We start from the raw sequence: 25,741 nt of genomic DNA, 5'->3' as shown, positions 1-25,741 counted from the left end.
GACATGACTGTCCTTCCGGCCGCTAAGATCGTGGCTCCGATCTCGTGGCAAGTGGAGGATACCGTGAAACAAGCTCAAGCCATCGAACCGGGCCCTGGAGGAGGTCCTGCTAATCGGTTGTTTGTTCCCAAGGCAGCAAGGTCCCAAGTCCTTCGGTGGGGCACTCCTCTCGCCTCACCTGTCACCCGGGCGTAGGCCGCACCTTGGAGTTCATCCAGCGTAAGTTCTGGTGGCCCACCATAAAAGAAGACGTTGCCACTTTCATCAAGGCCTGTTCCGTGTGCTGCCAGGGCAAATCTTCTCACCTCCGCCCTCAAGGACTCCTTCACCCTCTATCTATTCCCCACCGACCCTGGTCCCATATCTCGTTGGACTTTATTACTGGCCTTCCTCCGTCCCATGGTAATACTACGATCCTAGTCATCATCGACAGGTTTTCTAAGGCGGCCAGGTTTGTTCCTTTGACCAAATTACCTTCTGCCAAGGAAACAGCTGAGTTGGTGATTAACCATGTGTTCCGAGTCTTTGGGATTCCGCAAGATATGGTTTCCGACAGAGGTCCCCAGTTCGCCTCAAGGTTTTGGAAGGCCTTCTGCCAACTCATAGGGGGCCACGGCCAGTTTATCTTCAGGGTACCATCCGAGTCCAATGGCCAAACTGAGAGGATGAATCAGGAGCTGGAAACCACCCTCAGATGCATGGTTTCCAACAACCCGTCCACTTGGTCATCCTTCATTGTTTGGGCCGAGTACGCGCACAACACCTTGTGCTCCTCCTCCACTGGTATGTCCCCGCATGAGTGTCAGTTTGGCTATGCGCCTCTATTGTTCCCGGACCAGGAGGCAGAAGTCAGAGTGCCTTCAGCCTCGAGGTTCATCAGACGCTGTCGGCTTACGTGGAAGAAGGCACGTCTTAATCTTCTGCGTTCCTCTCAGCAGTACCAACGACAAGCCAACAGAGGTCGCCGTCCCGGTCCTACCCTGTACCCCGGCCAGAGAGTATGGCTCTCAACTAAGAACCTACCACTACGGGTGGAGTCTCGCAAGCTGTCCCAGAGGTTCATCGGTCCCTTTAAGATTGCCAGGAGAGTCAATCCCGTTACTTTTCGCCTGCACTTACCCAGATCACTTAAGATCAATCCAACATTTCACATTTCTTTATTAAAACCTGTTGTTTTTTCTCCCCTTATCCCGGCAGGCAGACCTCCCCCCTCCGCCCCGTGTCATCGGTGGCCAGTCGGCTTATACCGTCCACCGGATACTGGATTCCCGCCGGGTGCAGCGGTCCTGGCAGTATCTGGTGGACTGGGAAGGCTACGGTCCCGAGGAGCGCTCCTGGGTTCCTGCCAAGGACATACTGGACCCTGACCTCATTCGTCAGTTCAGGGCCCTCCACCCTGAGAAGGCTGGTAGGAACGTCAGGAGCCGTTCCTAGGAGGGGATTCTGTCAGGTTTTGGCCATGACTGTTCGGGTTTTGGTCACTAGATGTCCCCATTGCACCTTTTTTGTACCTTTTGTTTTTCTTGCTCTAATTATTGTTTGCACCTGTAGGTCATTCCCTTGTTAGTATTATACCCTGTGTGTTCCTCAGTTCCTTGCTCAGTGTTTGTAAGTTAGCACCCAGCCCCAGCCCAAGCCTTGTTTTATATAGATATTTCTCTGGTGGGATTTTCCAGAGGTTCTCTGGTTTAGTTCTTGTGTTTTGTTTGAGTAGTCTTTTGAGGTTTGTTTTTCCCTGCTGTTTTTTACCACTTTGTGGAGTTTCTTTTGTTTTTTGGAGGTTTTCCTCTTTGTGCCTCTTGGCTTTATTTTTGGACATTGTGGATTTAGTTTCTTTGCCTGAAGATTTTGTTCTTTTATTAAACCACCATCTCTAGTACAGCTGTGTCTGCCTCATCTTCTGGGTTCTGACAATTATTAGTGACTGTTTCTCGCACCGGGTCGTGACACTTATGTCATGCAATAAAATGCAAATTAATTACTTAAAAATCATACAATGTGATTTTCTGGATTTTTGTTTTAGATTCCGTCTCTCACAGTTGAAGTGTACCTATGATACAAATTACAGACCTCTACATGCTTTGTAAGTAGGAAAACCTGCAAAATCAGCAGTACTTGTTCTCCCCACTGTATATCATAGTTGGCCAGTGGCTAGATACTGAATGAAATTTCTGAATGATCCAGCTACTCTTGTCTGGAGAGTTAAGCACCTCAAGTGTTGTGTGTTGAATCCTTTGTGATGTTCTCACTCACACCTCCTGTTGATTCCCTGTGACCGGCCAGGCGTTAAGGGTTATCTCGCCTCCCAGCTTGAACTCCCAGCTTCCTGTCACTCTGCGATTCAGCAGAAAGTGATGGCGCGAACGTTGCATGTTGGGGAGTCAAAGTTGCTTATGTGTGCTATCTGGGAAACGTATTAATCTCTATGTGCTCAGGGAGACCACGTGACAGCCTAGGAAATCTGGAGCCTCAGCGGATTTCTCTCAGCAGAGTGAGAAATTTGTCACACCCAGGGAGGGGGTTTGCTCGGGGGGAAGCTGCCGGCGTTTTATTCCCCTCAGTCACTCCTTTCCCTCCTGACTACACCAAAGGCAACACGAGTTCCACTGATGATAAATTAACACAATTATGAGGCCATTCCCTATTTCCCTGAAGAGCCCTTTGATGGAACCCTGTATTTGGCTGATTTTGGAGTACCAAAATGATAGGTGTTACGTTAAGAGGAACTCACTACTTTAATCTTAGTTTCCATGTTGACTGATGAAAAGCTGATGAAACAGAGACTTTCCAGATTAACATTTTATACAAAACAGAGCATGCAGTTGAATAAAGAAAGTACTCTTCTTATCCCTCAGCCAGACTTTGTCTTGTTATTGCCCTTTGTCTTGATGGTACACTATATCTAGGCTCACAGATGGGAATTGAAGATGAGGAGTGGAGAGTGGGACAGTAGGAAAGCACATCTCATGAAAGTCATCTTATTATTAAGGCACTGAAAGAGCTATTGATTTGAGCATGCTTAAATTATTGAAAGAGCTATTGATTTGAGTATGCTTAAATTATAAGGTTACAAGGAAAACACAGAGCGACTATATTAATTAAAATAGCATTACTATACTCAATTAATGTAAGTAAATTGCTTTTATTTTCTTAATTGTCTTCTCTTCTTTTCTTTACTGAACCCTCCCCACACACACACACACACACGCACACACACACAGAAACAAACAAACACACACACATACACCACCGATCAAGCTGACAGAGCTTGAGAGGATCTGCAGAGAAGAATGGGAGAAACTCCCCAAATACAGGTGTGCCAAGCTTGTAGCATCATACCCAAGAAGACTCAAGGCTGTAATCACTGCCAAAGGCGCTTCAACAAAGTACTGAGTAAATGGTCTGAATACTTATGTAAATGTAAAATTTCAGTATTTTATTTTTAATACATTTGCAAACATTTCTTAAAACCGGTTTTTGCTTTGTCATTGTGGGGTAGTGTGTGTAGATTGGTGAGGGAAAAACGATTTAATCAATTTTAGAATAAGGCTGTAACGTAACAAAATGTGGAAAATGTCAAGCGGTATGAATACTTTCCGGATGCACTGTAATGTATAGTATGTGTATAGGCATTTCCTCGCAGCCTAAAGGCTTGTCTGTCTGACTTTTTGATGTGGCTCTTTTCTCCTGTTCTAGAGCGATGTCAAAGTGAAACAGGGGCAAAGCACACAGATCAGTATTCACTGGTGTAATACCCACTACACTTTCCTATATTTCCCTTAAATTCAGGAAAATGGGATTTGATTCTGCTCATTTACCTTCGGTACCATATCAGAAGTAATTAAAATGCATCTAACTATGTATTCATGAAAGTAATCTTATTATTAAGGCACTGAGAGCTATTGATTTGAGTATGCTTAAATTATTGAAAGAGCTATTGATTTGAGTATGCTTAAATTATAAGGATACAAGGAAAACACAGAGCGACTATATTAATTAAAATAGCATTACTATACTCAATTAATGTAAGTAAATTGCTTTTCTTTTCTTAATGGTCTTCTCTTCTTTTCTTTACTGAACCCTCCCAACTCACACACACACACACGCACACACACACAGAAACAAACAAACACACACACACACACACGCACACACACACAGAAACAAACAAACACACACACATACACAAGCACGCACACACAGAAACAAACAAACACACACACATACACAAGCACGCACACACAGAAACAAACAAACACACACACACGCACACACACACACACACACAGAAACAAACAAACACACACACATACACCACCGATCATTATCCTAAAATACATTCTAGGAACTGTGCAGTCTGCATTAACTAATGAACCTCTTGACTCCCTCTCAGCAGGGTGCAGGCAATCAGCCAGCTCTGAAACACAACAAACTGCTCTCCTCATAATAAGACAACACTCACAAACACAATTTTCATCTGTGTGTGTGTCTCGTTTTGATGAACACCAGAGTACCTACTCACAATAAAGTGCTCCAAAGCACTGATAAATGTGTGTTTGGAGGACAGAATGTTCTAAAACACTAGCTACTGACTGAGCAGTATTACTCTGGCAAAACACACACACACACACAATCATGATTGACAGCTCTTTCTCTAGAGAGACAACTAAAAACCCTTTTAACACTACCGTGCAGCCCCAAACCAAACTGTGCTTGGTACAGCTTGGTTTGGCTCGACTATAAAAGCGGACCCAAATAAACCTTTCAATGAATCTTCTCATGGCAGAGGTTTTTGAGAGGCAGGGTGTAAAACAGGGTCACATACATCCACTTGATTCAGTCAAGCTCACAGATTAACCCTGCAGATAGAGACTCATAGCAATTCTCTCCTAGAAACCCTGCATACTGTAGAAGCCCACTTACTTCCCCTCAGGCTGTTTATCCATTGATGTTTACTCAGCGGTGTATGAGGAGGGGACACAGCACTCTGGAGTTAACAGCTAAAATGTAAATGTAAATGGTCTCTGTGCCCGGCAGAGCTCTCCCAGCATGGGGAGCGTGGGTATTGTAGGCGGACGGCAGAACCAATCAGTCGATTCGTAGGCGATAAAAAAGATGAACGAAACTGACAGGTTGGGTTAGGAAGTCGGCTTGTGCTGTGCATGTATTTATGGTTGACTATATAAACAAGGTGAAGGGTGTCACTGGAGGAAAACTGAGGCAGCACAGTAGGAAACATAAAATCTGACATTGAGGAATAGCTGTGCCTGTCTGTGCATAGGTAGACAATTCACTTTAATTGGATGAAATGACCAGATATACTGTATTTGCTTTGCATCACCGTTGGTGATATCGTATATGATTTTGTCCACTAATAAAGAGTATAAGACAGAAATGGATTACTATGTATCTTTATCGGTTCAGATCTATTTTGTATGTAGCTATCTAGAGGTACTACCATTATTCACTGTAGATACAACAGATTGGTGGAAAATGGTAGTTTATAAACTAAGGCAGACTGACAGAGAATAGCCCAGTCCCCTTGCTGCCTCATTTGGGGCTCACTCTGTGGGGAATTATGGCTTTATTGCTGCCTGGGAGATTTTATAGAAAATTGCATGTATCTGACAGAGAGTCTGCCTGCAATCCAAACACATTCTTTATCTAGTGTTGAAATCCACATGCCCGCTTTCACCATTCACCAGGGGAGGACTAATACAGATGGCTGAAAAAGAGCCTGTTTTTAACAGGGTTTTAGTATGCCCTTGTTTAAATATGGAGATATTTTCTACTCCATTTAAGAAAAAGCCAGCAGGAGGTGGGGGTAATAGGGATTATTTTACTCTTTTTTTCTCACCTGCTTTTTTTCCCAGTGTTGAAAGGCTTATTTTTTCTTAGCATGTCATGGCACTTTGGCCAGTTTTCCTCAAACCATAGAAGACCAGGTTGGCTTCAAGTTGCCCGTTATAGTCTCTCTCGGAGACATACCGTACAGAAGATTCTACCCAACAGTGTTACTCACCATTTGATTGGACTTGTGTTGTTGAGACCCCCATGCAGTTTTACGTTTCTGAACGTGCCAGTGGTTTTGATCTCTTTATGCTGTGTTGTTTTTATTGCCTGAGTACTAGATGGTGAATACACTATAGTTGATTCATCAATGAATAGCCAATCTAACTGCTCTATTGTTCATTGCTTTTTAAACGCTTTTTGCAATTACTCTCCAAATATGTATCACAAACATAATGCATCTACCAATATACAGGTAACTGCTAAAATAATGGAAATACTCAAGTAAATGAGGGAAATAAAGTATATTGAAAGCAGGTGTGGTTCCTAAGCAATTAACATCCCATCATGCTTAGGGTCATGTATACAAATGCTGGGCAGGCCATTATTTTGGCTACCATGGCTATGCCCCCTAGGATGACAATGCCCCCATTCACAGGGCACGAGTGGTCACTAAATGGTTTGATGACAATGTAAACCATATACAATGGCCGTCTCAGTCACTAGATCTCAACCCAATTGAACATTTATGGGACATTTTGGCACGGCGCCTGAGACAGCGTTTTCCACCACCATCAACAAAACACCACATTATAGAATTTCTCATGGAAGAATGGTGTCGCATCTGTCACGTCTCCTCCCGTTGCTCCACTCCGGCGCTCTGATTCGCCGGTCTACTGAGCCACCGGTCTGAGCGCACCACCTCGGCAAACACAGGAATGGAAACCCAACGCACCCTAATCACCTCCAGCGCACCTGCACCTCATCATCTCATCACCACCACTATATAGCCATGGACTGTTAGTTCATTGTTGTGTGTAATTGTTAGCGTCGTGTTGTTTACTCTCTCTTTGTTATTCTCTTTCTCATTATTAAGTAAACCTTTACCTTGTTAATTCCTGCGTCTGCGTCCTGCCTCTTCGTATACTCAGTACTCGTCACAGCATCCCTCCAATAGACTTCCAGACAGTTGTAGAATCTATGCCAAGGTGCATTGAAGCTGTTCTGTTCTGGCTTCCTTAACTCTCTCTCTCTCTCTCTCTCTCTCTCTCTCTCTCTCTCTCTCTCTCTCTCTCTCTCTCTCTCTCTCTCTCTCTCTCTCTCTCTCTCTCTCTCTCTCTCTCTCTCACTCCCCCCCTTCCTCCCCCCTCACCCCTTCTCCCTGTCTCCCTGTCTCTCTCTCTCGCTCTCTGCCGCTATGTCTCTCATCCCATGCTATGATGCTATAGCCTCTGAAGGTGATAGATACTGAGAGTCCTGGCAGTGTCTGGAAGTGGGATGAGAGGAATGGTGGAGAGGAGTGGAGCGTCTCTGTCGGCCTTTCAAATATTAATCAAACTGAGCAGGAGGAGGGAGGAGATGGAAAGGAGTCCACTGGGAATATCACATCATAGCTCAGAGGAGACAGTGAGGAGAGGGAGGGGGTAAGGGATGGATGGAGGGCGAAAATAAAGGAGCAATTAAGGGAAAGAAACACTCTCATTGTGTGGGAGATTAATTATAATTTTCATAACCCACCCACTGGGCACACTGGTTGAATCAACGTTGTTTCCACGTCATTTGAATGGAATAGACGTCTGTGCCCAGTGGGCAGAAAAAAATTGTGTTTGTGATGGAAAGCTGAAAAGAGGATCCATCACAAGGATATAATGCAAACAATGGCGCTGCATACCACACAGGTAATGATTGTAGCAATGAGTCAAGTTATTCTGACAGCCTAAATTAATTTGATGATTAATTGCAGAGCATCAAGGCATGTAGTGCTGGATCTCCCCTGCAAATAATCTAAAGTGGAAAAATACAAGTAAACAGCTCCTGCTCTGTTTCTTTTTTTTCTCCTTTGTTGTCAGTGACGTCAGAGGTCCTGCTGTCTCTATATCCATGAACTGATCATTAGACAACTCTGCTGCTTACAGGCCTGTCTGGCTCAAGGTGCTATCTGACAGGAAAGCCATTGGAAGTGGCTGGTATTGGGTGATTCATTCATGTCCAGATATATTACTCTAGCTGTGACCTGTGACAACAGACGTGTGTTAAACTAAACATATTATTTTACTATGATTTCTGTACAGGGTTTTGTACAATTACAGACAGTTGAATGTACTGTATGGTGTTTCATGATGTTGAAATCTAAAAAACACAGTAGGCTGTAGACATCTTTATACACCATTTTAAAAAAGCAGGCTGTACTGTAAAAAGGTATTCATTTGGAGGAAAACATTTTAGCTATTCTCTACACCATATCCACATATTGTTTTGTAGAATCAAGATGAAGTATGACTTGCTTGTGACAGTTTATGGATCTCTCTTTTTACTGCCGGAACACAAATGAATTGAAACATTTACTGAGTGGCAGGCTTTTATATAGCCATCTTCCCTGTGGAGGCCTGTGGTTCACTTCAGTTCACTTGTTCCCGACAGTTGTTTCTTTTGTGACAAAATTTGACAAGTAACTATTGAGCCACTATGCTTTTCAGCCATCATTAACACACTCAGCTTGACACACACACTCTTGAGACACACACACACACAACCCACACACACATACACACACTCATTAAATCCCCTAGCCTTGGTATTTGAAGTCCTGCATGGGAAGACCTTCAGTTTTACCCAAAGCTTGTCATTAGTTTGGTGAGTCAGCAGCCGTTGTCCAAACACACACAGTCGATAACAGAACAGAGAACCATACTGACAGAACAGAAAGGACAGTGGGTTGCTGTTGTTCCATCCTGACCGGTTATCTACCTGTATTCTGACATGGCGGATTGGGGCTACTACATGAGCCTTTGAGCTGCAATCTCTCTCCCTCACAGAAGTCAGTCAGCACTCAGCAGTCGAGAGCCTCCCTGTTTTACTGTTCTTGGATTGCCCTTCAGTTTGGGCGGGAAAGACAGGTGGAAGCTAGAACAAGAGAGACGGGTGTCAGGTTGGTAAGACTCTGATCCGAACTATGGCATTAAAAGCTGTATCCTTTTTTAATGCATTTGAATAGGCATACTCCTTTCATGAGCACAATTAACAATGTGTAAATCTGTTAACTCTCTTGCCTGTTGTATCAAAGTGTTTTTAAGTTTTCTTTCTTTCTTAACTAAAGTTCAACAAAGTCCATTAATCTGTAAAATTGGCTATCTTGGGAGTTGTTCCAGATTTTCCAGATTACTTAGATGCCTGCTGCATCAACAAGCAAATTACAACATTAGCACTCTCTGGAAAAAAGATTATGCGTGCCGACCGCCGACCGGTCACTGCTGCCTGACACATGGCTGCTACTACCATTTAAATCGCAATCTCTTTGCCGGCGCCTAGGCTGTTTAATAGAGCAGCATAATAACTGAGCAAGTGGTTGCACTTTACAGAGGCTGTTCTAAGTCTCTGAAACGTTCTCTCATAAAACAACAGAGTGCTAATGGATTAATTTCACCCTGCAGAGGCATCCTTTAACAGATGGTGGATGGCTGGGGTGTATCAGGTCTCCTCCAACAGCCAGGAGAGTGTGTGGATTAGTGATTTAGGACTTATTCTACAGTCTGCCTGGCCTCTAAGGAAGGAAATGCACATTGATGTATATGATTAAACACAGGAGAGTGCTAATGCTTTTCAATTGTGGGAAACGCACTATGAATGACAGGCATTGATTGACTACCGGGAGCTCCAAAGATTATAGACTCTGTAAGATTGCAAACTCTTTAAGATGTGCCTTTGATCTTTAGAGTGGGTAAAGAGCATTGATTTCTCTGTAAAGTAGTCATTTTAGTGAATTGCCAACAAAGGCAGCAGAAAGTAAAATGTGGCATAGATAGCAACGTGCACAAAGACACAAACTGCACGCCTCACACAAATTAAATCATTAATTCGCGAACTTGCATTACATTGTAATACTTTTTTTTTTTTTATACATAAAAATCTAATTCCTAACTTTAGAAAAGACATGTTCATTCATTAATGTATTCATAAAGAACAGGCACTTGCTGACATCACACACTCATTCATTGATTAATTTGTTCATAAAGAGCATCTGGCACTCTGACCTTATTCATTCATGTATTCAGAAAGAACATGCACTCATTGAGGTTAGATGTAGAGGCTAACATAGAACTAACATATGGTTAGTAACTTCCCCATATGTCATTAGGCTCTGCAGAGTAGACACAAGTCTATGACGATGCCAGTCAAAGTTCAGCGGAATGGATGAAGAGAGGGAGGGAGGATAGCAGGAAGGAGGAAGGAGTGGGGTAGCGTTGATGATGGATAAAGAGAGTGTAAAGGAATTAGGAAAACGTGTGAGTAAGATATGGGTGGATGGGTAGAAGCAGAATGGAAGCAGAGTAGAAGCTTGTTACAGAATGCATAGAAAATATGGAAGTATAGTGTGAGGTAGGAGAGTATTTTTGCTCTAACAGTGGTTGAGATTAGAAGCCTATTTTCTTGTCTAGGCAATGATGACAGAAACATCCTCCAGAATACTCACATACTCCATTCAGTGTGTCTGAAAATATCAGTAATGAATTTACCCCACAGTGATTTCCAGTCAGTCTACAAGTCTATAGCTGGGTAGCAGTCCCTCACGACAGAGAAAACTGAACATTGATCCTGTAATTGTCAGCCATTGTGTGTGTGTGTGTGTGTGTGTGTGTGTGTGTGTGTGTGTGTGTTTGTGTGTGTGTGTGTGTGTGTTTGGTTTTACTATCCTTGTGTGGACCAGAAGTCCTCACAAGGATAGTAAAACAAGGAAAGTTCTGACAAGTGGGGAGGTTTGGGATTACAATTAGGGTTAGGGTTAGGCGTTAGGTTTAGGTTGAATGGGAATCAATTGTTTGGTCCCCACAGGTTAGTAAAACAAATGTGTGTGTGTGTGTGTGTGTGTGTGTGTGTGTGTGTGTGTGTGTGTGTGTGTGTGTGTGTGTGTGTGTGTGTGTGTGTGTGTGTGTGATGATAGATGGCAACGCTGTCTAACTGCCCTTGGCACTGCCCAAACTCAGTCAACAATCATTGTGTTTGTTTGTCAGCCCTCTCTCTATTCACAGACGTGTCATGTTGCGCCATAACGCTGAGCAATGGCCCGCTCCCACTCTTTACCTCTCTTAACCTCTCCCTCTCTTTCCATCTTATTCTCTCTCTTGTTCGCTCTCTCTCTCAAATGTTTTCTCTCTCTCTCTAATTCTTTCTCCCCTCGAGCACAAACTTCTTTATGAACTCCAATCTGGCTTTAGAACAGCTCATTCCACTTATACTTGCCTTATCCACCTTTTTGCCCACATCAAGCAGGAAAGTGAGAAGGGGAACTATACAGGTATGGTCATGTTAGACTTGCAGAAAGCTTTTGACACTGTGGACCATTATATTCTCCTGATGAAACTGAAATGCATGGGTTTAAATGACGTAGCAGTGAATTGGTTTAGGTCTTATCTGACCAACAGAACACAAGTATGTAATGTTGGGGATGTTCTGTCAGAGGCCAAAGAAATATCCTGTGGAGTACCGCAGGGATCAATTTTAGGGCCCCTCTTATTTCTTATATATGTTAATGATATGCCAGATACAGTAAAGTGCAAACTCCTTCTTTATGCTGATGGCTTAGCCATACTAGTATCAGGAAAGGATACAGTTTACATAGAGGAGACCCTGAGTAAGGAATTGCATTTTGTTAGAGATTGGTTGACTGACAACAAATTGTCGCTACATTTGGGAAAAACTGAATCGATTTTGTTTGGAACAAAACGTAGATTGCTTAGGGCTGACAAGATAATGGTCAACTGTGCAGGCAAGGAGATTGAATCTAAAACAAGTGTAATTTATCTTGGTGAGTCCCTAGATCAATCCCTTACTGGAGACCTGATTGCTGCTAAAATTATTTATAAAATGGCGAACAAATTGAAATGTGTATATCATAAAACTAGATATTTTAACATCAAAGTTAAGAAACTGCTTGTCTCAACCTTGATTCAGTGTCATTTTGATTTAAGCCTGCTCTGCTTGGTATAGTGGGCTATCAAAAAAGCTGAATGCAGATCATGCAAAATAATGTTATCAGGTATATGCTGATTGTCCCCCCTAGGACCCACATAGGGCTACAGGAGTTCCGGAAGGTGGGCTTGTTGCCTTTGGAGTCCAGAGTGGACCAACTTAAACTTTATCATATGTTTGACATCTTAAATGATCGTGCCCCAGGTTATATGAAAAACTGCATTGATATGGTCTATAACCAACACAGTTACAGTACCAGAGCTAGTGTTATGTCTTGTAAAAGGCCAAGAGGAAACAGTATTTCGAGGAGCAAATGTTTCTATATAGGAATGTGTCTATGGAATAGCCTCCCCTTGGAGATCAAGCAAAGAAAAAGTAGAAATAGCTTTTTCATTTGGACAAGGTTGTCTTTTTAAGGTTAGGGAAAAGTGCAGTGAATAGTGTCACTTTTTAGGATGTCAATATACATTTATGTATTTATGGTTGTTTGTAATTTGTTCTTGCCTTTTAATCATTATATGTTTTTTTTTTTTTACCATCGAGGACCACTTTGGAAACAAGCGTTTTAATTATACTTTCAAGTGATATCCTCTGGGTCCACATTGTATATTTTGTTGTATATGTCTGTTACCCAAAATCAATTCAATTCAATTCAATCCCCTCTCTCTCTTTGGGCTGAGGAAGGAAGGCCCAAAAAATTGTCAAAGACTCCAGTCACTCAAGCCATAGACTGTACTCTCTGCTACCGCACGGCAAGCGGTACCAGAGCGCCAAGTCTAGGTCCAAAAGGCTCCTTAACAGCTTCTACCCCCAAGCCATAAGACTGCTGAACAATTAATAAAATAATGGCCACCCGGACAATTTACATTGACCCCCTGTTTATTATCTATGCATAGTCACTTTACCCCTACCTACATGTACAAATTACCTTGACTAACCTATACCCCCGCACATTGACTCGGTACCGGTACCCCCTGTATATAGCCTCGTTATTGTTATTTTATTGTGTTACTTTTTATAAAATGTTTTACTTTAGTTTATTTAGTAAATATTTTCTTAACTCTATTTATTGAACTGCATTGTTGGTTAAGGGCTTGTAAGTAAGCATTTTACGGTAAGGTCTACACCTGTTGTATTCGGCGCATGTGACAAATACAATTTCATTTGATTTGATTTGAGTGACTCAAATCACACTCCCCAAGTGTCATAAATACAAATGACTTATGACTTACTGTAGACATGAGCATAGTTCCATGCTGTTGTTTATACACTGAACATGAAAATATAAACGCAACATGTTAAGTGTTGGTCCCGTGTTTCATGAGCTGAAATAAAAGATCCCAGAACTTTTCCATAAGCACAAAAAGCTTATTTCTCTCAAATTTTGTGCACAAATTTATTTACATCCCTGTTAGTGAGCATTTCTCCTTTGCCAAGATAATCCATCCACTTGACATGTTTGGCATATCAAGACGCTGATTAAACAGCATGATCATTACACATGTGCACCTTGTGCTGGGGACAATAAAAGGCCACTTTAAAATGTGCAGTTTTGTCACACGACACAATGCCACAGATGTCTCAAGTTCTGAAAAGTATTTCTGTCTGTAATAAAACCCTTTTGTCGGGGGAAACCTGGCAGAATTTGGCAGTACGTCCAACCGGTCTCATAACTGCAGACCACGTGCATCCGCGCCAGCCCAGGACTTCCACATCCGGCTTCTTCACCTGCGGGATCGTCTGAGACCAGCCACCCTGACAGCTAATGGAACTGAGGAGTATTTCTGTCTGTAATAAAGCCCTGGGAGAAAAACTCATTGTGATTGGCTGAGCCTGGCACCCCAGTGGGTGGTCCTGGCTGCCAAGTGGGTGGGCCTATGGCCAGTCATGTGAAATCCATAGATTAGGGCCTAATTAATTTATTTCAATTGACTGATGAACTGTAATTCAGTAAAATCTTTTTAATTGCATGTTGCTTTTATAATTTTGTTCAATATAGTTTTATGAAACATAATGTTACTGCACTTACTACCCTTTCTGTGCCCTGCATTACCAGATGTGCTCTTTCTTTACTCTGTGAGTTTCTCATAGCATTGCTTCAGTCCTCCATCTATGGGCCTAGTGTGACTTCTGACATGCTGCGATAACTTATGTCATAAGCCATCATAACAGTTGATGAGTTCCCACAGCAGCCGTACCGTTCCGTGACGTTTTCTGAATGTTTACCTTTTGTTCCTTGAAATATGACTCAATGTTCAACATATAAAGTATGTTCTTTGCAGGGATGCTTGGTCTCCATGGTTACAGCAGTTCTATTATAGCTATAATAAAGAGGTTGTGAGGGAATGTTAAATAACTGGCTGCCGGTCTCCATCACCTCAGTCAGATGAATATGTAACCCCAAACCCAGAGGAATACTCTCATCACTCATGGCACTGTTGTGTCTAATGTAGACTAACACTAACCCCCAGTGGCAAGTTACAGTAAGGAACAAAACTTGGCTTACAGAAACTATTGCGCAGAGCCATACATCTGGATGAATATGGTCCTGCTATTGTGAGGGATGGTTCCAGGACATCTGGTCTTGCTATCTCATTCCTTTCATATTTCTCATCTTTCTCCTCAGGTGTTCACTCGCTATGGGAAGTGTTACACGTTCAACGCAGGGGGTGAGGGCCGCACCCCTCTCATAACTACCAAGGGAGGGATGGGAAACGGTCTGGAGCTCATGCTGGACATTCAACAGGATGAGTACCTCCCTGTGTGGGGAGAGACAGGTGAGGACAAAAGTGTGTGTGTGTGTGTGTGAGTGCGGGTGCATGTGTGTGTGTGTTTGACTCCAGTTCATTACACAGCGATCATAATCTGCTGCTGAAAAAACATATGTGTTATGGCTTTACATCCTCTGCCATTTCATGGATTGAGAGCTACCTATCAAACACAACACAGAGGGTTTTCTTTAATGGAAGCCTCTCTAACGTAAACCAGGTAGAGTGTGGTATACCTCAAAGCAGCTGTCTTGGTCCTTTACTGTTTTCAATTTTTCCTAATGACCTACCACTAGCATTAAGTAAAGCCTGTATGTCTATGTACACTGATAACTCAACGTTATACACGTCAGTTACCACAGCAAGTGAATTCACTGCAACCTTTAACAAAGATCTGCAGTCAGTTTTAGAATGGGTGGCTAGCAATAAGCTAGTCCTAAATATATAAAAAACTAAAAGCATTGTATTTGGGACAAATCACTCGCTAAACCCTAAACCTAATCTAAATCTTGTAATGAATAATGTGGAAAATTAGCAAATTGAGGAGACTAAACTGCTTGGTGTATCCCTGGATTGTAAACTGTCATGGTCAAAACATACTGATGCAACAGTTGCTAAGATGGTGAGTGGTCTGTCCATGATAAAGCGCTGCTCTGCTTTCTTGGCATCACAGTCAAGCAAACAAGTCCTACAGGCCCTAGTTTTATCACACCTAGACTACTGCCCAGTTATATGGTCAAGTGCTGCAAAGAAGTACATAGGAAAATTACAGTTGGCCTAGAAAAGAGCAGCACGGCTGACCCTTAAATGTACACGGAGGGCTAATATCAAGAACATGCACGTCAATCTCTCCTGGCTCAAAGTAGAGGAGAGATTGACTTCATCACTTCTTGTCTTTGTGAGAGGTATTGACGTGTTGAACGCACCGAACTGTCTGTTCAAACATCTAACACACAGCTCAGACACCCATACATACCCCACAAGACATGCCTCCAGGGGTCTCTTCACAGTCCCTATGGCCACAACAGAGGCTGGAAAACGTACAGTACTACATAGAGCAATGACTACATGGAACTCTCTTCTACATCAGGTAACCCAAGCTAGCAGTTAAATCTGATTTAAAACACAGATAGAACAACACCTCACAGCACAATGCGGACTGTGAAGAGACACACACTCACGCATGCACATTCACACACGCATACTCACACAATATACACGTATTGTTTTATTTATGATTTAGAACAGGGTTCCCCAACTGGATTTGAATTTGGCCTGGGAGTGGTTTTATTTGGCCCCCCAGGTTTTCTGAGCAAAAGAGATTATTATTATTTTTTTTTATTGTGGGAATTTTCATTGTTGGACATAAAAGACTGTAAAAATACCAGGAAATCAGCTCCAAGTGATTTTAATTTAAGAAATCTGTTCCCAAGTATTCCCATGCATAATAGAGAGACATGTGATCGTATACAAATGTAAGCAAGGTTTGAAATGATTATGTTTTAGTCAAGCATTATATCTGTTTGGGCTTCTTGTGGTCAAGTTGCAGTCTACAAATTATTTGTAATTATGTTCCGGCCCCCCGACCATCCGCTCCAGAAAAAAATTGGCCTGCGGCTGAATTTAGTTGATGATCCCTGATGTAGACTATTGTTTTGTTATGATGTGTTGTTTTGTTCCTGTTTGGACCCCAGGAAGAGTAGCGGCTGCCTTGGCAACAGCTAATGGGATCCTAATAAATACTAAATACAGCTCACGTGTGTTGCTCTATCCAACAGACCACTCTATCTGTCTGCTGGAGCCAGTGGGTTCATTAGTTAAGTAAGCCATGCATGGATTGTGCAGTGATCCCTGCCTATGTTCCCTTCCCCACAGATGAGACATCATTCGAAGCTGGGATCAAAGTTCAGATCCACAATCAAGAGGAGCCACCCTTCATTGACCAGCTAGGCTTCGGGGTGGCACCTGGGTTCCAGACCTTTGTCTCCTGCCAGGAACAACGGGTAGGGACATTACATTTATTCGTAAAACTTTATTTAAACAAAATAGTAATACATATACAATATGCTACTATAAGCACCACCTGTGTAACTGTTGTAGTACTGAACACCTATTCAATTGTAGTTGTACTGTAGCTTATATTGTATGTGTAACAGGTGTCATGTGTGTCTGTTCCAGCTGATATATTTGCCCCCCCCCTGGGGGGACTGTAAGGTGACATGGATGGACTCAGAATTCTTTGAGACGTACAGCATCACAGCCTGCCGTATCGACTGTGAGACGCGCTACCTGGTGGAGAACTGTAACTGCCGCATGGTACACATGCCTGGTAGGTGAACCCTCCCACCCAGCCGTTTACCAAGTCTGGACTTTTTAAGTTTTCAAGTTCAACTTAGATTAATTGATTAACAACTCTTTATGTACAGGAGATGCCCCATTCTGCACCCCTGAGCTGTACAAAGAGTGTGCTGATCCAGCTCTTGGTAAGGAATAGATCCAGACTGCTGTTTCTTAGACCATAGCAACTCTATTTCAGTCTCTATATGACTTACATGGACTAAAAAGAGAAGAAGTGTTAATGCTGCAGTCTTGCTCTTTGCCCCCAGACTTCCTGGTGGAGAGAGACAATGATTTCTGTGTGTGTGAGACGCCGTGCAACATGACCAGATACAGCAAGGAGCTGTCCTTCGTCAAGATCCCCAGCAAGGCCTCTGCCAAGTATCTGGCCAAGAAATACAACAAGTCAGAGCAGTACATAGCGTGAGTCTAATGTTCCAAACACCCGATAAAATCTTTACAGTGAGTATGGAGTACTTAGCAAGAAATGTAATGGCAAATAAATCTGCTTTGGGCTTTGGCCCTTGCATCTTTGACCATCCAGTTCCATTTCCAATACACAGCAAGTGCAACTAAGTAAAGATTTTCTCTATCAGAAGCTTACATAAACTGTTTGCTGTTTAGATGTTGAATATGGTATTTTTCTGTAACAGTGACAATATCCTGGTTCTGGACATCTTCTTTGAGGCTCTAAACTATGAGACGATCGAACAGAAGAAAGCCTATGAAGTAGCAGGACTTTTAGGTATTTCAATTGTTTAAAAAACTATACATTTTATTTTTAAGGATACTTTGTTGGAAATGTGTATCTTTTGGGAAAGTTTATTTTCTTTGATAATCTTGTATTTCTCTGTTCTTCCCAGGTGATATTGGTGGTCAGATGGGTCTTTTCATTGGAGCCAGTATCCTTACTATTCTGGAACTGTTTGACTACATATATGAGGTAATCTTTTCATTCTCTAGTATTCTACAGTGACACTTTTCCATTATGCTTTCTGTCTCACTCATTATTGTAAGCTCTTGGAAAAGCAGAATTAAACATTTATGCGTTTTACAAATAACTGTCGAAGAGGCAGGCATACGTCAAAATGTCCACCTGTTCTCTTACCAGCATTTGTCTCAAATCGACAGCATCACTGACCTTTGTAGTGTGCATCTGTGTTTCATCACAGGTGATAAAGTACAAGCTCTGTCGATGCTCAGAGAAGAAACACAAGCACAGCAACAACAACGACCAGGGAGCTGTTCTGAGCCTGGACGATGTGAAATGTCATGTCAGTAACTTTCACTAACCATTTGCAGCTCTCAGAAGGAGGCAGCCATATTGCTTCATGTCTAAACATCTCAATGAAGGATTTAATGTGTTCTAAATGAACATACAGATGTAGGATCTTAATTTGAGCCAGTTTGCTACAGCAGGAAAATAATCCTGCAGCAACAGAAATGTGAATTATTATGTGGATTATAATTAATTGACCTTTTTGTAGAGGAAAATCAAGTCTGTGTAAATTGCAAACTTCAGAAGCCTTTTTAAACCTCAAATCTACTACAAGTTTTAAATAGCCTGCATTATTAAGATCCTACATCTGTACCTGGTGAGTTTCATGAATGTGTGCATGGGGGGATATGTCTAGTTTTGCCTCGCAGACAGCAGGATACAAGACAACCAATTCAATGATCATCCACATGCATCCCTTAGATTTCGTTGGCTAATGTAAATGGCTTTGCAACAGAAGAATGGAATACCACATTGAAGATCAAATAGCAAAAACAATATCCAAGCTTATATTTTTTCTAAGCAACAACGATAGTTACAATTGCTATCAATTGAGGTTGTGATGTTGTGTATCAGCTTGAGAAACATGTCATCAACCCATCAATTTCCATCAAGTTTTCTCTCATCTATATCTTTGGAAAAAATCAAGATCTTAAAAGTAGCAGGTGTCTACCCACTGGGCACAAACTGGTTGAATCAATGTTGTTTCAATGTAATTTGTCATGGTAACCAAATTTCAACATAGACAAACCTTGTTTAAAATATGTTGAGTTTGTACCTTTAAAACAACGTCAGATCTTCAATGTTATATCCACTATCAGAAAAAATAACTATAGGCTGGGCAGCACCTCCTACTAGAGAATTGATCTATCTACAGCTACCCTTTGGTCTCCCATCCAGAGTTTTAACCAAGTCCTGCTTAGCTATGTCACTGTTTATTACCAATGTGCTATCGTTCGAATGATTGTTGAGCGATCTCCACTTAAAAACAAAATAACTTCACTGTTGTCATCGAAGTCATTCCAAAGGGTAGGTTTAACAGAGCAAATGAAATGTGACCATACTTCATCACTCATCATCAATTATGCTATTTAGGCCTATAAAGCATTTACAGTTATCAACAACTATTGTTTCAATTCAACCCAGAATGCAACTAAAAATAGACAATACAATAGGTCTAGGGTTTCAAGCTCTGGTTGATTTCAAATTGAAGGATATTTAGTGATATTGAATTGTGTTTGGTTGACAACGCAATCAAGTATCAACATTTGAAAGAGATGTTCTATATCTTCTGCTTGGATAGTTCCATCTCTGCCGCTGACTTAGTCTGTCTTTTATTCCAGTTTGTCTACAAATTAATAATTGATATGTTGGATTCACATCTCCATCTCAACCAAAAATCAAAGTTAATGAATAGGACTAAATCAAATCAAACTTTATTTAAAGTGCATTTACACTGAACAAAAATATAAACACAACATGTAGTTTTGGTCCCATGTTTTATGAGCTGAAATAATCTTTCATAAGCACATAAATCTTATTTCTCTCAAATTTTGTGCACAAATGTATTTACATCCCTGTTAGTGAGTTTTTCTCCTTTGCCAAGATAATCCATCCACCTGACAGGGTGTGGCATATCAAGAAGCTGATTAAACCGCATGATCATTACACAGGTGCACCTTGTGCTGGGGACAATAAAAGACCACTCTAAAATGTGCAAAAAATGCCACAGATGTCTCAAGTTTTGAGGGAGCGTGCAATTGGCATGCTGACTGCAGGAATGTCCACCAGAGCTGTTGCCAGAGAATTGAATGTTAATTTATCTACAATATCTCTACCATACCTGGCAGAATTTGGCAGTACGTCCAACCGGCCTCACAACCGCAGACTACATGTAACCATGCCAGCCCAGGATTCCAGGAAGCTGAAAATGTCCCAGTTCTTCCATGGCTTGCATACTCACCAGACATGTCACCCATTGAGCATGTTTGGGATGCTCTAGATCGACGTGTACGACAGCGTGTTCCAGTTCCCGCCAATATCCAGCAACTTCGCACAGCCATTGAAGAGGAGTGGGACAACATTCCACAGGCCACAATCAACAGCCTGATCAACTTTATGTGAAGGAGATGTGTCGCGCTGCATGAGGCAAATGGTGGTCATGCCAGATACTGACTGGTTTTCTGATCCACGCCCCTATTTTTATTTTTTTTACAGGTACTGTATATTTCACCAACAGATGCATATCTGTATTCCCAGTCATGTGAAATCCATAGATAGGGCCATATTAATTAATTTAAATTGACTGATTTCCTTATATGAACTGTAACTCAGTAAAATCTTTGAAATTGTTGCATATTGCATTTATATTTTTGTTCAGTATATTTAAAGTACTTTTTGTTTGAGATGGAGACGTGAATCCAACATATCAATTATGAATTTGTAGACAAACACAAATTAAAGCTAGACTAAGTTAGTGGCACAGAGGAACTATCCAAGGAGAAGATAAATCTCCATCAAATATTGATACAGTATTTGGTTGCGTTGACAACCAAACAAAATTCAATATCACATTTGAAATACAATAAATAGCCTATTAACGTGTCAACAAGTCAACAAATGCTATGTTAGATTCACGTCTCCAACTCAACCAAAAATAAAAGTTAAAGAATGGGATAAAGCCAGTGGCTCAGGTGGAACTATCCAAGCAGTAAATACATCTCCTTTAAATGTTGATATTGGGTTGCATTGTCAATTCAATATTACTTTTGTAATACAGTAAATAGCCTAAAGTTAAGGCTATCTTACAAATGTAACATTCAACCTTAAAATGAGTGACACATCCATGGCCACATTTTAAGGTTACTGTATCTATAAATGTCTTCTTATGTGGTCATATAAAGTGTGCATGTTCAAGATAGCATACATAGATCCACACTTATCTGTGGAGATCTTCATAATTGCTGTAATAATCTGCACAGAATCTTGAACAGCGTTGATCACATGCACCATGCACGTTTAATGTAATCTCAACAGCAATCCAGGTAATTTGGTTCTGCTATTAGATGAAGCACAGTGATAACACATTAATCCATTGTATAAATAATCAAAATATCTGACATTGTATTCCCATTTGAACTTTGCTATTAAATGGTTGAAAGCGCAGTGATAGGCATTTGGGTGACAACTAAACCAAAATTCAGACATTGTTTTTCCATTGGAATTTGGTTGTGCTTTTAGATGGTTGAAAGCATAGTGATAATACATTGGAAATTCAACAAACTTTTTGAGTGGGTGAATATAGGTTGTAATGTCATTGATCAACATCTCAACCAAATAGTACCCGATAATCCTCGTTGAAATTTCGTGGTGTGCCCAGTGGGCGGTGGTGGAAAAAGTACCCAATTGTCATACTTGAGTAAAAGTAAAGATACCTTAATAGAAAATGACTCAAGTAAAAGTGAAAGTCACCCAGTAAAATACTACTTGAGTAAAAGTCTAAAAGTATTTGGTTTTAAATATACTTAAGTATCGAAAGTAAATGTAATTGCTAAAATATACTTCAGTTTCAAAAGTAAAAGTATAAATCATTTCAAATTCCTTATATTAAGCAAACCAGACGGCACAATTTTCGTGTTTTTTAAATTTACGGATAGCCAGGGACACACTCCTACACTCAGACATACAGTGGGGAAAAAAAGTATTTAGTCAGCCACCAATTGTGCAAGTTCTCCCACTTAAAAAGATGAGAGAGGCCTGTAATTTTCATCATAGGTACATGTCAACTATGACAGACAAATTGAGAAAAAAAATCCAGAAAATCACATTGTAGGATTTTTAATCAATTTATTTGCAAATTATGGTGGAAAATAAGTATTTGGTCACCTACAAACAAGAAGATTTCTGGCTCTCACAGACCTGTAACTTCTTCTTTAAGAGGCTCCTCTGTCCTCCACTCATTACCTGTATTAATGGCACCTGTTTGAACTTGTCATCAGTATAAAAGACAACTGTCCACAACCTCAAACAGTCACACTCCAAACTCCACTATGGCCAAGACCAAAGAGCTGTCAAAGGACACCAGAAACAAAATTGTAGACCTGCATCAGGCTGGGAAGACTGAATCTGCAATAGGTAAGCAGCTTGGTTTGAAGAAATCAACTGTGGGAGCAATTATTAGGAAATGGAAGACATACAAGACCACTGATAATCTCCCTCGATCTGGGGCTCCACGCAAGATCTCACCCCGTGGGGTCAAAATGATCACAAGAACGGTGAGCAAAAATCCCAGAACCACACGGGGGGACCTAGTGAATGACCTGCAGAGAGCTGGGACCAAAGTAACAAAGCCTACCATCATTAACACACTACACCGCCAAGGACTCAAATCCTGCAGTACCAGACGTGTCCCCCTGCTTAAGCCAGTACATGTCCAGGCCCGTCTGAAGTTTGCTAGAGTGCATTTGGATGATCCAGAAGAGGATTGGGAGAATGTCATATGGTCAGATGAAACCAAAATATAACTTTTTGGTAAAAACTCAACTCGTCGTGTTTGGAGGACAAAGAATGCTGAGTTACATCCAAAGAACACCATACCTACTGTGAAGCATGGGGGTGGAAACATCATGCTTTGGGGCTGTTTTTCTGCAAAGGGACCAGGACGACTGATCCGTGTAAAGGAAAGAATGAATGGGGCCATGTATCGTGAGATTTTGAGTGAAAACCTCCTTCCATCAGCAAGGGCATTGAAGATGAAACGTGGCTGGGTCTTTCAGCCTGACAATGATCCCAAACACACCGCCCGGGCAACGAAGGAGTGGCTTCGTAAGAAGCATTTCAAGGTCCTGGAGTGGCCTAGCCAGTCTCCAGATCTCAACCCCATAGAAAATCTTTGGAGGGAGTTGAAAGTCCGTGTTGCCCAGCAACAGCCCCAAAACATCACTGCTCTAGAGGAGATCTGCATGGAGGAATGTGCCAAAATACCAGCAACAGTGTGTGAACACCTTGTAAAGACTTACAGAAAACGTTTGACCTGTGTCATTGCCAACAAAGGGTATATAACAAAGTATTGAGAAACTTTTGTTATTGACCAAATACTTATTTTCCACAATAATTTGCAAATAAATTCATTAAAAATCCTACAATGTGATTTTCTGGATTTTTTTTTCTCATTTTGTCTGTCATAGTTGACGTGTACCTATGATGAACATTACAGGCCTCTCTCATATTTTTAAGTGGGAGAACTTGCACAATTGGTGGCTGACTAAATACTTTTTTTCCCCACTGTAATTTACAAACGATGCATTTGTGTTTAGTGAATCCGCCAGATAAGAGGCAGTATGACGACCAGTGATGTTCTCTAGATAAGTGTGTGAATTGGACTATTTTCCTGTCCCGTTTGGGTGTCAGGGAAAATGTATGGAGTAAAAAGTGCTTGAGTACTTTACACCGCTGCCAGTGGGTAATGTGGCACTTTGATTTAAAAGGGAACTTTCTAATATGTTGTGCATTTTATTTATGAAGCATATCTGCAGAAGGATACACTTTTATATGCATGACTGTATGTTGTCTGTTCAATCTCTGCTTTCTCACTGGTTGTCTTTCATGAGTTTGAGTTTAACTTCTCTTTTTCTTGTGTTATACTCCCACTTTTTTTGTCACTAACTATCCATTTCACATTATCCACCCCAGTCTCTCCATGACAATAGTCATGCACCACCTCCATACTCTGCCAATATTCTACCTCATCACACAGGGCGGAGCAACTCAGAGGACGTCACCTGCTGAGCCAATCAGAACACAAGGAAGTAAGGAAATGGAGCATTTAAATTTGATTCAAAAGTGGACAGATTATAAAGCTTGATGATCGGTAATACGTAACACTTCAATAGCACTGAAGTCCCCACTGGTGCAAGAGTAGTGCTAGCCACGTATAGCCTGCTGGATCATAATGACTGCAATGTCATGAAAGTGGCAATGTTAACCCACGTACAAAATAAAATAGTTATTGTATTGTCTTCTAAGAATGTAATTTTACTTGGGCTACATTTAGATATAGCAAGCAGGACTAAGATATTTTGGCTTTGGGTGTGTGATGATGGGAAATGTCCTCGCAGTATATTGGCATGTTTGTCCGTGCTACAATTTTGGTCTGTTTGTTTGTATGGTTGTGTTTGTGTGCATGCCCTTTTTGAGTGTGTGTGTGTGATACTTCAAGAGTAATACACTTTCTCAAGTTAATTAATTGCAGTCACGAAATTGGCCCGTTTTCTAATTTACTGCTTCTGTCCAATTGTTGCATTTTTCATATTGTATTATAGAGTGAAAAACAAGTAATTATTCAATTGAAAAGATTGTTCACCATTTTCTAAGAAATAAAACAGAGAAGTCAACATTTTTATTTTCTTAGTAAGAAGTTTGAAAGTTTTACAGCCAAATGAGTAGATGAGATAGAACTACATGATGAGAGATGTCAAACCACCTTTTTGACAATGGAAATACTGCCGGACTCCCCAAAGTTAAACAATTGGACAACTGTTACTACAATATATTTTGGTAGGAACCATTGGAGGTAGTTAGGAACACCTACTGTACATATGATGAAACTATATCTTATCACTCATGCCTCAGTTAGCCATGCTAGATGTATTTATCATAGGAAAAGGGGAGTTGTATGATAGTGTATAACTGTGTATTGTTATTCTCAAGCACAACAGTACCATGAACATGTAAATAGAATACTGCAAGGAAGGACTATGGATAATGTTCTGATCATGGTTGCATAGTCTTGCCTATTGTTGTTGATGTAATTAATGTAGCCATGTGTATGTGTTCTTACTTTTGTTTTTCTATAAAAACTATGCCTACCAGTTTACATGTTTTCAGATGTTTTATTTATTTAAAAGCAACAATAAAGTATAATGAAATTTCAATTCAGTGGAATCTGGCTTCATTTTTGGCAAGATCTGAAGACAGACTTTATTTTATTTTTTAAGATGGTCTAAACTTCTTACTCTTTCATATCTATGCCAGCTATACCTTTCCTGTACTACAGAGAAACAGAAGAAACACATGCATACAATACCAAAATATTTGTTTACAACATGGGGTTAAGGGCGTTAATAACCAGAGTCTATGTTAACCTTGTTTGAACAGGCACTTTTCTATGTAAACAACAACTGAAAATGTCCTCTATTTTACCAAATTGTAAAATCTAAACAGCTGAATCTATTATTTCACTGGAATGTCTGTGTTCCCTTGTGACCAGTCTCTTTCCCCAACAAGGTCCCCTATTGTTTCAACACTTCAATAGTGTCTCACATAAGACTCCCTCCTTCTGCCAGTTAGTGTTGGATATGAGATTATGGTCTGTGAAATTCACATT

The 25,741-nt window shown here is 41.0% G+C and overlaps 1 protein-coding gene across 1 annotated transcript in view; it reads left to right on the top strand.

Moving 5' to 3' along the window:
- Positions 1–25,289, top strand: part of LOC121545446 (acid-sensing ion channel 1) — an 81,252-nt gene extending 55,963 nt beyond the window's left edge. The window contains exons 3-11 of the mRNA XM_041855983.1: positions 14,603–14,753; positions 16,620–16,747; positions 16,923–17,073; positions 17,171–17,227; positions 17,351–17,504; positions 17,735–17,826; positions 17,945–18,024; positions 18,254–18,355; positions 24,049–25,289. Coding sequence (XP_041711917.1) covers positions 14,603–14,753; positions 16,620–16,747; positions 16,923–17,073; positions 17,171–17,227; positions 17,351–17,504; positions 17,735–17,826; positions 17,945–18,024; positions 18,254–18,355; positions 24,049–24,144 — 1,011 coding nt within the window. The 3' untranslated portion in view covers positions 24,145–25,289. The remainder of the gene's footprint in view (positions 1–14,602; positions 14,754–16,619; positions 16,748–16,922; positions 17,074–17,170; positions 17,228–17,350; positions 17,505–17,734; positions 17,827–17,944; positions 18,025–18,253; positions 18,356–24,048) is intronic.
- Positions 25,290–25,741: the final 452 nt, after the last annotated feature.

This window comes from Coregonus clupeaformis, unplaced genomic scaffold (assembly GCF_020615455.1).
Source record: "Coregonus clupeaformis isolate EN_2021a unplaced genomic scaffold, ASM2061545v1 scaf0012, whole genome shotgun sequence".
NCBI classification, from domain to species: Eukaryota; Metazoa; Chordata; class Actinopteri; order Salmoniformes; family Salmonidae; genus Coregonus; species Coregonus clupeaformis.
Note: the sequence above shows the minus strand (reverse complement) of the source record. Positions and strands in the feature narration are given on the sequence as shown.